This window comes from Balaenoptera physalus (assembly GCF_965194825.1).
Source record: "Balaenoptera physalus genome assembly, chromosome: 19".
NCBI lineage: Eukaryota > Metazoa > Chordata > Mammalia > Artiodactyla > Balaenopteridae > Balaenoptera > Balaenoptera physalus.
In genome coordinates, this window is record NC_138900.1 from 15,613,357 (window position 1) to 15,627,937 (window position 14,581).

General features: G+C 37.4%; 1 protein-coding gene across 10 annotated transcripts in view; it reads left to right on the top strand.

Annotated features, from left to right (window-relative positions):
* Nucleotides 1-37: 37 nt before the first annotated feature.
* ZNF568 (zinc finger protein 568) overlaps nucleotides 38-14,581 on the top strand; it is a 39,640-nt gene continuing 25,096 nt past the window's right edge. The window contains exons 1-5 of one of the 10 annotated variants that reach the window (XM_082439328.1): nucleotides 41-1,354; nucleotides 1,474-1,544; nucleotides 5,296-5,357; nucleotides 5,477-5,568; nucleotides 7,091-7,149. In XM_082439328.1, coding sequence (XP_082295454.1) covers nucleotides 5,493-5,568; nucleotides 7,091-7,149 — 135 coding nt within the window. In that variant the 5' untranslated portion in view covers nucleotides 41-1,354; nucleotides 1,474-1,544; nucleotides 5,296-5,357; nucleotides 5,477-5,492. Of the gene's footprint in view, nucleotides 1,355-1,473; nucleotides 1,545-5,288; nucleotides 5,569-7,090; nucleotides 7,150-14,581 lie in introns of all 10 variants that reach the window. The other 9 variants (XM_082439332.1, XM_082439330.1, XM_082439327.1 and 6 more) reach the window with 9 other exon arrangements.

Genomic DNA, 14,581 nt, shown 5'->3' on the forward strand with positions numbered 1-14,581 from the left:
GCCGCGAGGGCTTCTGGGAGGCGGTGTGTAGTGGAACTTCCGTTGGGAGGCGGGCGCGGAGGGTTGGTTCGGCGTTACCGGCGCCTGGCTCGGGCCATCGTGCGTGTCACCTTCACCCAGCCTCCCAGAAACTGCGCGCTAGATGCGCGCTCGGGCGTTTCCGGCAGGTGACGCTACCGCGTCCCCGGAGCGGGACTTGAAGGAGGGCCTCAAGCAATCTGGGCTGAACCAGCGCGCGCCGCTGACGGGGCGGAGCCTTTAAGGAGGCCCAGAGTGTCTGGAGTAGTGGCAGTGCAGAGTGCTCGGGGTGGGAGTACGCTCCTGGAGCGTGGCTGGAGTTGTTGGAACAAGAAACTGGTGAAGAGTTAGTGTGTGTGTGATTATGATGGTCTGTGGGGTTGTGATCCTGTGTGTGTGTGTGTGTGTGTGTGTGTGTGTGTGTGATTGTGATGATGCGACAGTGATGGGGGTGTGGTTGTGTTGAGTGTGGTGGAGTAATTGTGATGGGATATTTGTTTCATGGTGATGTTTGTAATTGTCTGTGATTTATGATAACGTGTGTGGTGTTGTCTGTGATTGTCAGGTAGATGTGCAGAGTGTGGAGGTGTTTGCAATTGTGATATGTGTAGTGGTTCTTGTCTTACCTCATTTGACTTTTGTGTAGCCTTTGGCATAATTGGTAACCGCATGAAAAAAATTTCTGTATTTGGTTTCACGTGGTCTTTCCTCCCCATTGGCCACTCTTTCTTAGTCTCCTTTGCTGCCCTTTTTTGCCCCCAGCAGTTCTTGGCCCGGTTCTGTTGCGCTCCAGTTTCCCTTGGTGATCTTTTCCAGATTTATTATTTCATCTTCCTATGTCTTCTTTTATTATATGTATTAGTTATTGTGATCATAATAATGCTGCCTAACAAACCACTCTTAAACTCAGTGGCATGAAACAGCAAGCATTTATTCTCTTGTTCACAGGTTTGCAGGTTCTGTGTTCAGCTTATCTAGGCTGGGCTTGCCTGGGTGGCTGGACTGCAGAATCGATTCAGACCTGCTCCACATGTATTCCTTCTGCAGCTCAGGCTAAAAGGACAGTGGTTACCAGGACATGTGCTTCTCCTGGTGGATCACCAGCATACAAGACAGATCATAAAAACACCCTTAAAAACCTCTGCTCCAAAGTATACTAATATTAGGTTAGCTAAAGCTATTCAGGTGCCTAAGTGTAACATTAATTACACCCAGTCAGAGGGCAAGGCAAAGTTAAATGGCAAAAAGTGTGAATGTGTAATCCTCTTAGCGGAGGGTGAAACATTGGGACCAAGATTCCAATCTACGACATTAAGAAACATGCCTCTTTATCCTGGTGAATGTCTTTTAGTCCATGTTCTCATTTGTTTGATAATATTGCTTCTCACGTTTTGTTATTGTATTTTCCAGGAATTTCATTTTACAACCCCTTCCCTTTATGTCTTTATACTTCAGGTCTGTCTCTTGTTAAGAGCATATTGCTGGGCTTTTCCCCTTTTTATCCTGTTTGACTGTTATTTTAATAGGTGAGTTTAATTCATTTACATTTATTGTGATTGCTGATAAAAATTTGTTTTATTTTCTATTATGCCTTCTTTTTTATTGTGCAGGTTTACCTTATCCCCATTTCTTTCTCCAATGCTTTGGTTTCTTATCCTTGAATTTTTTTTAAAATTAATTAATTAATTTATTTTTGGCTGCATTGGGTCTTCGTTGCTGCGTGTGGGCTTTCTCTAGTTGTGGTGAGCGGGCTTCTCATTGCAGTGGCTTCTCTTGTTGCAGAGAATGGGCTCTAGGGCATGCAGGCTTCAGTAGTTTTGGCTCATGGGCTCTAGAGCTCAGGCTCAGTAGTTGTGGTGCACGGGCTTAGTTGCTCCACGACATGTGGGATCTTCCTGGACCAGGGCTCGAACCCATGTCCCCTGCATTGTCAGCTGTATTCTTAACCACTGTGCCACCAGCGAAGCCCTCTTATCCTTGAATTTTTAACATGCATGTTTAACAAAACCCAAACTTAAATAAGGTTTTAGAACACTTGAACTCCAAACTACCCACCCATTTCTATGTTATTCTTATCTGATATTTTGCTTTCTTCTAATTTTAATTACCCCACATTAGTATTTATTCATTTGCTCAATATGTACAGCTGACCTTTGAACAACGTGGGGGTCCGATTCCCTCCCCACCCCTTGCAGTCAAAAATCTAAGTAGAACTTTACAGTTGGCCCTCTGTATCCTAGGTTCTGCAGCTGCAGATTCAACCAACCTCAGATCGTGTAGTAGTACTGTAGTATGTATTTACTGGAAAAAAAATCTGCGTGTAAGTGGACCCACACTGTTCAAACCCGTGTTGTTCAAGGGTACACTCTGTGTGTATTTTTTTTAATTGTGGTAAAATAGAGATAACATAACACATGACATAAAATTTGCTATCATAATATCTGTACCCCTATGTTCGTTGCAACAATATTCACAGTAGCCAAGATATGGAAACATCTATCCATTAACAGATGAATGGGTAGAGAAAATGTGGCATATATGTACACTGGAATATTATTCAGCCTTAAGAAAGAAGGAAATCCTGACATTTGTGACAACATGGATGAACCTTTAGGACATTATGCTAAATGAAATAAGCCAGTTACAGGACAAATACTACATGATTCTTTTACATGAGGTATTGAAAATAATCAGACTTAAAGAAGCAGGGAGTAGAATGGTGGTTGCCAGGGGCTGGGAGAGAGGGAAATGTGGAATTGTTTTACAATAGGTACAAAGTTTCTGTTATGTAAGATGAATAAGTTCTAGAGCCCTGTACAACATAGTACCTATATTAACAAAGTGATACTATGCACTTTAAAATACGTTGAGAGTAGATCTCATGTTAGCTGTTCTTACTGGAAAAAAAACACAAAACACAAGGAAGTGTTTGGAGGTGATGGATATGTTTAGTACCTTGGTTATGGTATTGGTATTAACAGATATATGAATATGTCCAAACTGATCAGGACATATACACGTAGATTTGTGCAGGGTTTTTTTGTATCAGATATACCTCAATAAAGGCAAAAAGATACACAAAAATTTTACCCTCTTACCAACCATTTTTAAGTGTTCAGTGGCATTACATCCATCATGGCTGTGCCACCATCACCATCTGTTTATCCATAGAACTCTTTTTATCTTGCAAAACAGAAACTGTACCCATTAAACAATAACTCCCCATTCCTTCAGTCCCCCAGTTCCAGGCAACCACCATTCTACTTTCTGTCCCTATGAATTTGACTTTACCTCATTATGTACTCTGTGTACCAGATTGTACAGTATTTGTCCTTTTGTGACTGGTTTATTTAACTTAGCATAATGTCCTCAAGGTTCATCCATGTTAAAGCATGTGTCAGAGTTTTCTTCCTTGTTAAGGCTGAATAATATTTCATTGATTGTATATACCACATTTTATTTATCCATTTATCTGTCAGTGGACAGTTGGATTGTTTGTTTCTTTTGACTATTCCAAATAATGCTGCTACAAACATGGGTGTACAAATACCTATTCGAGTCCTTGCTTTCAGTTCTTTTAGGTATATATCCACAAGTGGAATTTATGGATCATATAGTAATTTTATTCTTAATTTTTTGACTGCCATACTGTTTTCCCTAGTGGCTATACCAGTTTATCAACATATTTTTTGAGCACCTACTATCAGTGGCAAAAAGACAAAAATAAATCCCTGTTTTCATGTATTTTATATGAGGGGGTGGAAAGACAATATGCATGATAAATTATATAATTTGTTAGTGATAATTGCCATTCGAAAAAAATAGAAACTGTGTGAGGGACAGTAGGAGTATATCCCAAGCATAACACTTCTCAAAATTTATTATAATTGAATGTTTTCTGTTTTATTATTTCTTTTTTGTCATTCAGAGTAAGGATTAGTCTACTCTCTTGTGTATCATTTTTTTCACCATAGATGATAAATTAATGTCATGTGACAATGTCACTGTGACATGAGTATAATTCTCATTTCATATGACGAGCATGGGAGTTCTATGTTACAACTCTCGTTTATCTCAATTGTCAAGATAGATAGGAAATGGAGTAGCTGGACTTTTAATGCACCTCTCTTTCACACCAAATCTGGGGTTGCTGAAAATCTGAATGTTTTTTGACTCAGCTTTATATCTGTCACTGCATCAGGCCTACACCTTTATGTTTACAAAAGATATTTGAGGAGCAGATATTATGTGAACATCACTATTGTATTCACTTTGTTTCTAGACTCTTAGTGTTTCTATTGGTTCAGCCTGAGTTGCTGAGTCTTTGAGTTTTCTTCCAGACTCCTGCTGTCTTAGCATTTCTGGTCAGTGACTCCAGGGACTGTGAATTACAAGCAAGGAAGCTAATTGTTTGGGACTGTATTAATTATCTATTACTGTGTAATAAGGTACCTCAAAATTTAGTGTCTTAAACAACAATAAACATATATTAAACAACAATAAACATTTATTATCTCAGTTTTTGGGGAGTGGAGAGTGACTTAGCTGGGTATTCTGGCTCAGATATTTCATTAAGTTGCAGTCAATTGCTGGCAGGGCTGCAGTCATCAGAAGGCTAATGGGGACTGGAGGATTTGCTTCCAAGATGGCTGGCAAATTGGTGTTGGCTGCTGGCACAAGCCTCTCCCTAAGGCTTGTTGAGTGTCTTCATGGCATGGTGGCTGGCTTCCTTCAAAGTGCATGATTCAAAAATGTGCAAGACAGGCTTCCCTGGTGGCGCAGTGGTTGAGAATCTGCCTGCCAATGCAGGGGACACAGGTTCGAGCCCTGGTCTGGGAGGATCCCACATGCCACGGAGCAACTAGGCCCGTGAGCCACAATTACTGAGCCTGCGCGTCTGGAGCCTGTGCTCCGCAACGAGAGGCCGCGACAGTGAGAGGCCTGCGCACCGCGATGAAGAGTGGCCCACGCTTGCCACAACTAGAGAAAGCCCTCGCACAGAAACGAAGACCCAACACAGCCATTAAAAAAAAAAAAAAAAAATGTGCAAGACAGAAACCACAATGTCTTTTATGACCTAACCTTGGAAGTCACACACTGTCATTTCTGCAATATACTATTGGTTATACAGGTCAACTCTATTCAGTGTGGGAGGGGTGTATGAAAGACATGAATACCAGAAGACAACGATCATTGGGGGCCACCTTGGAGGCTGGTTCCCATAGGGATCCAGTGAGAAGACATCAGGTAAATTGGATTTATATCATAAGCCCACAGGTCCTGGCTCCACAAAGATAAGGCAGATCTGTGATGTGAGGATAAAGAACCGTGAAGAGCAGGTATCTATCGTGGAAGGAGACCTCCTGATCTGAGACCTTCCCTGGAAGCTGGGGAGTCCTGAGATAGAGTGGACCCTGGAATTGCTAGACCTGCACCCTATCTTAATCCCTCTGTTTAGAGTGGGAAAGACCTGAATGACATCTCAACCTTCAGAGATCAGCAGTAGCTGTGTGACAACGGAGCGTTTGACCCAGATGATGGAAAGGACAGGTGAGGTGGCTCAGAGATGGGCAGAGTTTAGGAGAGAGTCTGTAAAAAGAGTTACGAAGTTCAGTACTCCTACCAAGAAAGTTCACAAGTTATTGACCGTGTTGACGTTTGTTTTTTATTTTATTCACTTGACAACTGTTTTTTAAAATAAATTTTTAATATAATTCCTATTTTTCTTAAATACATTTAGATTTTTTAAAAAGTACTGTTAAATATATAACTGTAAACAAAAGTTTCCTGTTCCATTCCTTCCCATACCCTGGTCCCACTACCCATAGGCAATTACTTGGAACATTTTTTTCTGGATATTCTGGTATTCAGCTCTGCTTTCCTGAATAACATCCTCATACTGCTAATGTTTGATTTCAGTTTTAGATATTTCCTATTGACTTTTGACAGTAGAAATAAGGATTTATCTCTGTTTTCTATCTAACCCCTTCCTCATCACCCTCACCCCACCCCGACTCCCACCCACTCTTCTCCTTGCCCTTCTTTCTAATATGGTGTTTTGTTCGAGGTTGGAGGTTGACCAAATGTCAGGATATGTATGCATTTTCTTTTGAGCTAGTCAGTTTTCCCAGCAAGAAGTCCTAGATTGTTTGAGGAGTATAAGCCAGGACTCCTGCTTTTGGGAGGCAAAGAAAGGAAAAAAGTTGAGGGGAGCACTTCATCTTTCAATCTGACAGCTTTTACTTAATTCCCTTATTTTCTCTACATTGCTTCAACCCCACCTTGTATGTAGTTCCCTGTTTTTCAGCCCCACCCCAAACTCCTGCCTGTAGAAGTACTTAATACCTCCATTCCTGAGCCTTTCAAGTGTTCTGCCATGGTTTCCCCACCCTCACTTAAGCTTCATCTTTCTCTAAGTTAGAAACCAGTCATTTGCTCTCTATCTTTCAAAATTTTGTTGACATCTCTTATCCGCGAAAATCTTCTGTATTCTTTGTCCTTGTGAGATTGTTTCTTTTGTTTCTTTCATTTTGGTTGTGTTTCAGAGAGAGCAGAAATAAATGCAAGTATTCAGTCTTCCATTTTTAACCTTAAGGCCCTGAATTTTTTAGGGTAAAAAATAAGTCAATTAAGTTATTTTAAAATGTCTTTAGAATTATAACTGCATTTCATTCCATCATATGAATGTTCCACAATGCCTGTAACCTGTCTCTGATTAAAGTTTTTTCCAAATTCTTTACAGTGCTTCATAAATAATTTAATCCTTAAATCTTTGTGGAATTTATTATTATGTACTTTAAAAATCTCCTATTAGGAATAAAATAGCAGGAAACTAGGGAAATAGATTCATTGGGCACCCTAGACTTAGCCCTCCAGAAATTCCCATAGAACCCTGTATGATTAAATTACAAGCCATCTATGTACATTTCAGTGTCTCTGTAGCCTGGTGGTGGTTAATATTTCTCAAAGGTCTGAGGATCATTATAGGTGATCTTATAGCTGGTGCTGAAGATTTCTCTAGTCCTTTATCTGGGGCTCTGAAGTAAACAGATTTTTATTTCTCTTTCCTCAGCTTGGTGTTCTCCAGATTCTGCCCTTTTCAAGGAAGAAGAGGATATGACCAGTTCTCTTGTACGTTGCTTTTTTTTTTATTATTAATTAATTTATTTTTGGCTGCGTTGGATCTTCGTTGCTGTGCGCAGGCTTTTTCTAGTTGTGGCGAGCGGGGGCTACTCTTCATTGCGGTGCATGGGCTTCTCATTGCAGTGGCTTCTCTTGTTGCCAAGCCCGGCCTCTAGGTGTGTGGGCTTCAGTAGTTGCAGCACACAGGCTCAGTAGTTGTGGCACATGGGCTTAGTTGCTCCGCAGCATGTGGGATCCTCCTGGACTAGGGCTCGAACCCGTCTCCTCTGCATTGGCAGGCAGATTCTTAACCACTGCACCACCATGGAAGTCCCCTCTTGTACGTTTTAAGCATTTATTTGTTTCCTGCATTATTTTACAATGCAGTTGCAATGGGTTAGCTTAACCTACCAGTAAGTTGGAAAAAACTAAATCAAAAATCAAGGTGAGGAAAAATACAGCTAGAAGGTCAGAACCTGGGGAAATTTGACATATGGCTATGCAGAAACAGGTCCATACAGGATTATAAAACTTGAGTTCAAATTTGAGGAACTTCCATGGCAGTCCAGTGGTTAAGACTTTGCCTTCCAATGGAGGGGGTGAGGGTTCAATTCCCTGGTCAGGGAGCTGAGACCCCACATTTCTCACGGCCAAAAAAGCAAAACATAAAACAGAAGCAATATTGTAGCAAATTTAATAAAGACTTTAAAAATGGTCCACATACAAAAAATCTTTAAAAAAAAAATTTTGAATATGATCTGGAGAAGCAAAAGCAAACTGAGACATAAAGTTCATCCCATAATTTGCACTACTTATGAGGAAAAAGCTTATAATTCAGGAAAGAAGAAAGCTTTTCATTGGCACCTAGGTCAAAAAGAAATCCAAAATAATTCCATAATTCTTACGATTTTAAGCTCAGTTTATTAAAAGTCCTTCTTGGCCATAGATTAAAAGCTAGAATTATCAGGAAGAGTAAATCGAGTACTTCTTTCAGATGATCCTCCATATATATTTCCTTCAGTTGAGACTTTTTAAGTTGAGCTAAAATATATACTAAAATTCTGTGGCAGAATTTTTTATAGTTCTGGTATCTGTAACTCTCCACGTCTTTTTTTTATGGTCTCAAAAGATACAGTATTCTTCATCTTCTTACAAAATGACTCATTTTCCTCTGCTGTTGATTCTTTTTGTTTCCAACACTGGAATCCCTCATACTTCTGTATTTTAAATATTTTCCACTGCCTCTTTTTCCTCAGCTCATATCTTTTCCATCCTGAAACACATACACACTTCTATTGACCATATGATTCTGTGGCTTATCCAGTTATTTCTCCTTTTGGCAGAGTGGTTTTCTGGGCCTAGACAGACTTGGGTTCAAATCTTGGCTCAGTGACTTACTAAGTGCATGATTATGGGCAAGTTTCTTAATCTCTTTGGCCTTAGTTACATCATCTGTAAGTGGGGATAATAATAATACTTACCCCATAGGAATATTGGGAGGGTTAAATGCATAGTAAGTGCTCCATAAATGATAAATATTGTTAATAATTATTAGCTATATAAATCTTTCTACCTGAAAAGGTCTTTGAATGTGTTCGCTGTATTCATTGACCTACTTTTTTACTTTAACATATGAAACTGATAAGATAAAAGAGTAGATGCCTCATTTGTGTTCACAAAATTAATCCTTCTCTTCAATAAAACTACCATAAACACTGTAATAAGGCAAAACTGGAAACAGTTTTTGTAATACATATGCAGAAATATACTAGCAATTCTTAAAAACCAATAATTAAGAAAATAGAAAATTGGGTGAAGAACATGAGCAAGCAGTTGGAAAAAATGCAAGTGGCCAATAAATATTTTAAAATAAAAATGTCACAAAAAAAAGACTATTCAGATTTGTAGATACATTTTTTAGATGTATTTTGAATTAGTGGGTAATGACCATCTTTTATGAGAGTATTCCAAATAATTAGTTCACATGTGAATTTTCCTTATAAAGTAAAAAGCTGGAGATAAGGAGTTGTGATCTACAAATAGGACACTCTATTAGCTTTCAAAAACTTCATTCAGTTCCTTTCAGACACCAGAGCCAGACATCTTGGTCTGGACTATCAAACAGAAATGGACTGCCTATGTTTCTGGGCATTCATTCTAGAATATGGATGTAAATATATTCCGTGGCAGCTTTTATTTATATTTGAATAGACTACCCAGCAGCTAGAAAAATCTTCTACAGCAATAAGTATAATAGCTTTACTGAGTACCTATTATGTGCCAGGTATATTGTGCTATAAGCTTAACATAGCTTATTTCATGTAATCATTATCAGAAGTGTGTAAGATAGATATTATTTTAATTTTTACAGAGAAAGGAAGTGAAGCACAGAGATTAAGAAACTTACATAACTTCATGCATCTAGTGTGCAGTAAAGCCAGGATTCAAACCCATGCAACCTGACTCTAGGACCACACTCTTATGATACTGTACAAATGGAAATCCACTCATGAGTGAAGAAATGCAAATTTTGCCAATTGACTGTTCATATTATTTGTCCATTTTATGCCGTTAGTCCTTTTTCTACTTGAAATTAAGGGATTTTAAGAATGCCTTCTTCAGCATTAGGATTTATGGAGATATCTTCTTCTAATTTGTCGCTTATATGTTATCGTGTATCTTTTGTTGTATATAAACTTTAAATTTGGATAGTTTCATCTAGCATATGATAAGTTTGTGCATACAGTAAGAATTCAGTCAAAATTAATATGCAACATTAATTTTTATTGTTGTTGTTAAACTTGGGAAACATTTATTTTTACTTTCCCATATCAGCAATCATAGATATAAGTGGTTAAATCTTGTATCTCCTCAGGAAGACATAGCACTGTTGAGTGACTATTATTACATCCCATGGAGAACTTCAGTCTTTGGTCACAGCATTAAGAGCTCCTGGTTTTGGTCTCATAAGCCCTCTTTGAAATGACATATGCAACATTAATGTTTAATAGTCTTCTTTCATGAGTTGCCAATGTTGGTATTTTATAAGATATCTTTCCTAATATTATGTTACAGTTTCTTTTCAAAGAAAATATTTAGTCTTTGATCCAACTGGAATTCAATTTTGTAATTGGTCCAAGGTAGGAATTTACTGATAATTATATCAGTAAAATTATTTTTGCATGTAGGTGACCAGTGTTCCAATACCATTTGTTAAATAGATCTTTACTTTGTGATGCCACCTTTATAATATACATGCTTAATCGTTTCTATGCTCTTTATTCTGTTTCTTTAATCTATTTGTCTACATCTATACCAGTACTGTGCTGTGTGTGTGTGTGTGTGTGTGTGTGTGTGTGTGTGTGTGTGTGTATATGTTTACATTGTCTTAACTACTTTAACTTTATAATAACCCTGTTTGCTTGGCAGGGATTTCCCCACTTCCCACTACACAAATGTTCCAGTTTTAAAAAATTTCTCAGCTACTTTGGGACCTCTGTGCTTTCATTTGAATTTTAGAATCAGTTTATCTAGCTCTAAGGAAAAAACGCTGTTGGGATTTTAATTGGAATTGCAAAGAATTGTAGACTACAGACCTTCCTGACTTACATCCTGATAAACCCATCATAATTTGAAAATAGCATAAATTGAAAATACATTTAATACACCTAACCTACCAAACATCATAGCTTAGTTTAGCCTACCTTAAATATGCTGAGAACACTTACATTAGCCTTCAATCATCTAACACAAAGCCTATTTGATAATAAAGTGTTGAATATCTCATGTGATTTATTGACTACTGTACTGAAAATGAAAAACAGAATGGTTTAATGGGTATAGAATGGTTTTAAGGGTGTACTGGTTGTTTACCCATGTGATCACATGGCTGACTGGGAGCTATGGCTTGTTGCCGCTGCCCGGCATCACCAGAGAGTATCATACCACATAAAGCTAGCCTGAGAAAAGATCAAAACTTAAAATTCAAGGTATCTATGTTTTCTGTGTGTATCACTTTTGCACCATTGTAAAGTCGAAAATTCATAAGTTAAACTATCTTAGGTTGGGGACTGTCTGTAATTGGAGAAGAATTGAGTGAAACATTTTTTTCTGTCTATCAGAAAGATGTTTCAATTTAAGGAAATCCATTAATATAATTTATCATATTCAAAAAAATATATAATCAGCTCCATAGAGCTACTAATTTTTTTTTAAATCAGAATTTGATATTTTTTAAAGAGGATCTATTTATAAAATAGAAGTAAAAGGACACTTCCTTAACATGATATTTTTAAAAATTATTCTACACACATACTAAGCTAAAGGCCAGAACCATGTTTCCTGCGGGAAATGATACATATTCCTGCTAAAGTCAGGAACATGACCAGATTACTCATGGTACCACATTTATTTACTATAATTCTATATGCATATAGAAAAGAAAAAAAAGATAAAAATTGGGAAGGTGCATACAAAATTATATCTAGGTGATACAATTATGTATGTGGGCAGTTGAAGAGGAAACAAGAGAATTCAATACAGTATGGAAACAAAATTAATATACAGAAATCAACAGCATTTCTATATACAAACCACTAACCAGTTCAAAAGTAAAATGGAAGGTGGGAATTCCCTGGCGGTCCAGTGGTTAGGACTCGGTGCTTTCACTGCCATGGCCCAGGTTCATTCCCTGGTCGGGGAACCAATATCCTGCAAATCTCATGGTGCAGCCAAAAAAAATTAAAATTAAAAAATAAATAAAATGGAAGAAAAATGTTAAGAGTAGAAACAAAATCCTAAAGGAAAAAAAAAAATGTATCCGATGTATATGGGAGAAAGAAACCTTTAAAGCATTACTGAGACCTAAAAGAGGATTTGAATAAATTTTTAATACGTACTTTTTTGGGAAAAGATCATCATTATTAAATCAATATAAATTCTCTTTAATCTTGAGATTTATTGGAATCTCAAATATTCTAAATATTCTTTTTAAGGCAAGTCTATTCAAGCTGAGTATAGAAGACATTTGAAAAATAAGTGTGTAAAATATCCAAGAAAAAATATGAAAAATGTTGTGTGTTATGCTCTAAGTTTTAAAAAGAAGAATATTCGTTTAATGTTTGTGTAACTTTAAGGAAAAAAAAAACTTTTACAAAAAGTTGCCGGTCAGAAAGAAAAAAGTTGCCAGTCAGCATATATACCATAGAACTAATATGTAATTACCTTTATGCCTTCACTGTAAACTTTGTTATTTTTAAAAAAAGATTTATCATATTAAGTATCATAAAAATGAAGGAGAGGAAACTGCTGTGATTCCAGCAGGACCTCTGGAAATGCTAAGGCTTCCTGCCAGGGCCCAGGAGATACTCATCTTTTTCTTGGTTCTGTCTGACAGGAGGAGGAATAAAATTTAATGACACGAACTGTGACTTTGTGTTTTTTAACAATCCTCTTTGTTCCTTGCTCCTAATATGGAATTCTTGACATATGTATATAAAGAGAGTCAACATCTTAGGAAAATAGACTATTTGTTCTAAAGCACTGATTCATCATTTTATACAGTTAGAAATTAACCCATATTTACTTTTGTTACTTGTTTTATAATTTTTGGCAGGAGTACAATTTTTTTTTTGGTATGAAATTTATGCTAATTTACTAGTTAGTGGGAAAGATGTTTTAATGCTAATTTACTAGCACTAGTAGAAAATATATTTTCTTTGTTGTTGTTCTTCCCTATTTTTTTTAGTGGTTCATATTCCGTAGGGGTTATCTGTTCCTGAAACATTTATTGAATGATTATTGGGTGCCAACCTCAGTTTGAGTGCTTCACAGTTTTTGGTCTCATTTAGTCCTCATAACACCCCTTGGAGGAAAATGCTACTTTACAGATGAGGCTCAAATTTGGCTATTTGTCGATTTTAGTTAAAAAAAAAACTTTTTTTGTTTTTGGCTGCGCTGTGAGGCTTGTGGGATCTTAGTTCCCAACCAGGGATTGAACCCGAGCCATGGCAGTGAAAGCGCCGAGTCCTAACCACTGGACTGGCAGGGAATTCCCACACGATTAAATTTTGAAGCCAGGATTTGAACTCATGATGTCAGACTCTACAGCCTGTTAACCAGTAAAAATATCTAAATCCAGCTCCATTTTGAGAGCCTAATTCTTTGAAAAATTTTCAATCAGGTATCTTTTCAGCTTTTCTGCTGCTTTTATGAGACCTTTATGCTCATGCAGGTTGACTATGTGGGCTTTGGGCTCTGCTTTGGGCTGCAGATCACCTGGCCCTGACTCAGGCTGTGGCATGGGCACATCTCCTCCACGTGCGTTCATTCAGGTGAAAGAGCAGCAGCTTTCTGGGGCAGGGTCTTCACTTGCCAGATCACTGGAGTACATGAACCAAGTCGAGGATGTGTTTAAAAACAAAATTCAACTGATTACATTTTGAAGATCTTATTGGCTTTATTCAGTGATTCATGAGTCAGGGAACATCCAATCTAGCAGATACATAGAACTCTGAGGAGCTGTACCAAGTCAAAGACTTTTATAGGCAGAAGGGAGTGGGAATAAGGAAGTTATAGTAGCAAAAAGTGGATTGGTTCTGACCAGGTTACTTTCCTTTAGGGGATGATAGGGTCTATCAGGCAGATTACCTCACTAATGCTGATCAGGTGATTCCTGCTTGACTAGTTTAAGGTTTTATTTCTAGGAGAGGCTGAAACTGTAGATAAGTCTCAGTTTGGTGACATGAGGCTTAGCATAAGTGACTCCATTTTGGGCCTGTTGTCTTGTTTTTAACAGGTATAAGTGCATTTCAGGCCTCTACTCACATCATGTTCACTGACATTCCTTTAGCTCTAACAAATGGCTCATTCAGGGCCCACACTGGGGGATGGGACATTAGCTAGAGACACAAATGAATATTTGTGGAATAATAAGTTAATCAGTAACATTTTCTGATGGAATTATTTTTATTGGAATTTTTTTAAAACTTGAAATACATTGAAACAGTCTCACAACCTAAAAAAAACTTTGTTGACATATGTCACATACCATAAAATTGACACATTTAAAGTATATAATTCAATGATTTTTAGTATGAATTGCCATTACCACAATCAATGTTAGAACATTTCATCACCCTAAAAAGGAACTCTGTACCCATGAGCTATCACTTCCCATTTCCCTCCAAGTCTCCTTTGTACTTTCTGTTTCTATGGATTTGCCTATTCTGGACATTCATATAAATGGAATCATATAATATATGGTCCTTTGTGACTGTCTTCTTTCACTCAGCATAATGTTTTCAAGGCTCATCCATTTTGTAGCTTGTATCAGTACTTTGTTTCTTTTTATTTCCAAATAGTATTCTCTTATATGAATATGACATTTTTTTATAAATGTATTTATTTATTTATATTTTATTTTTTTGGCTGTGTTGGGTCT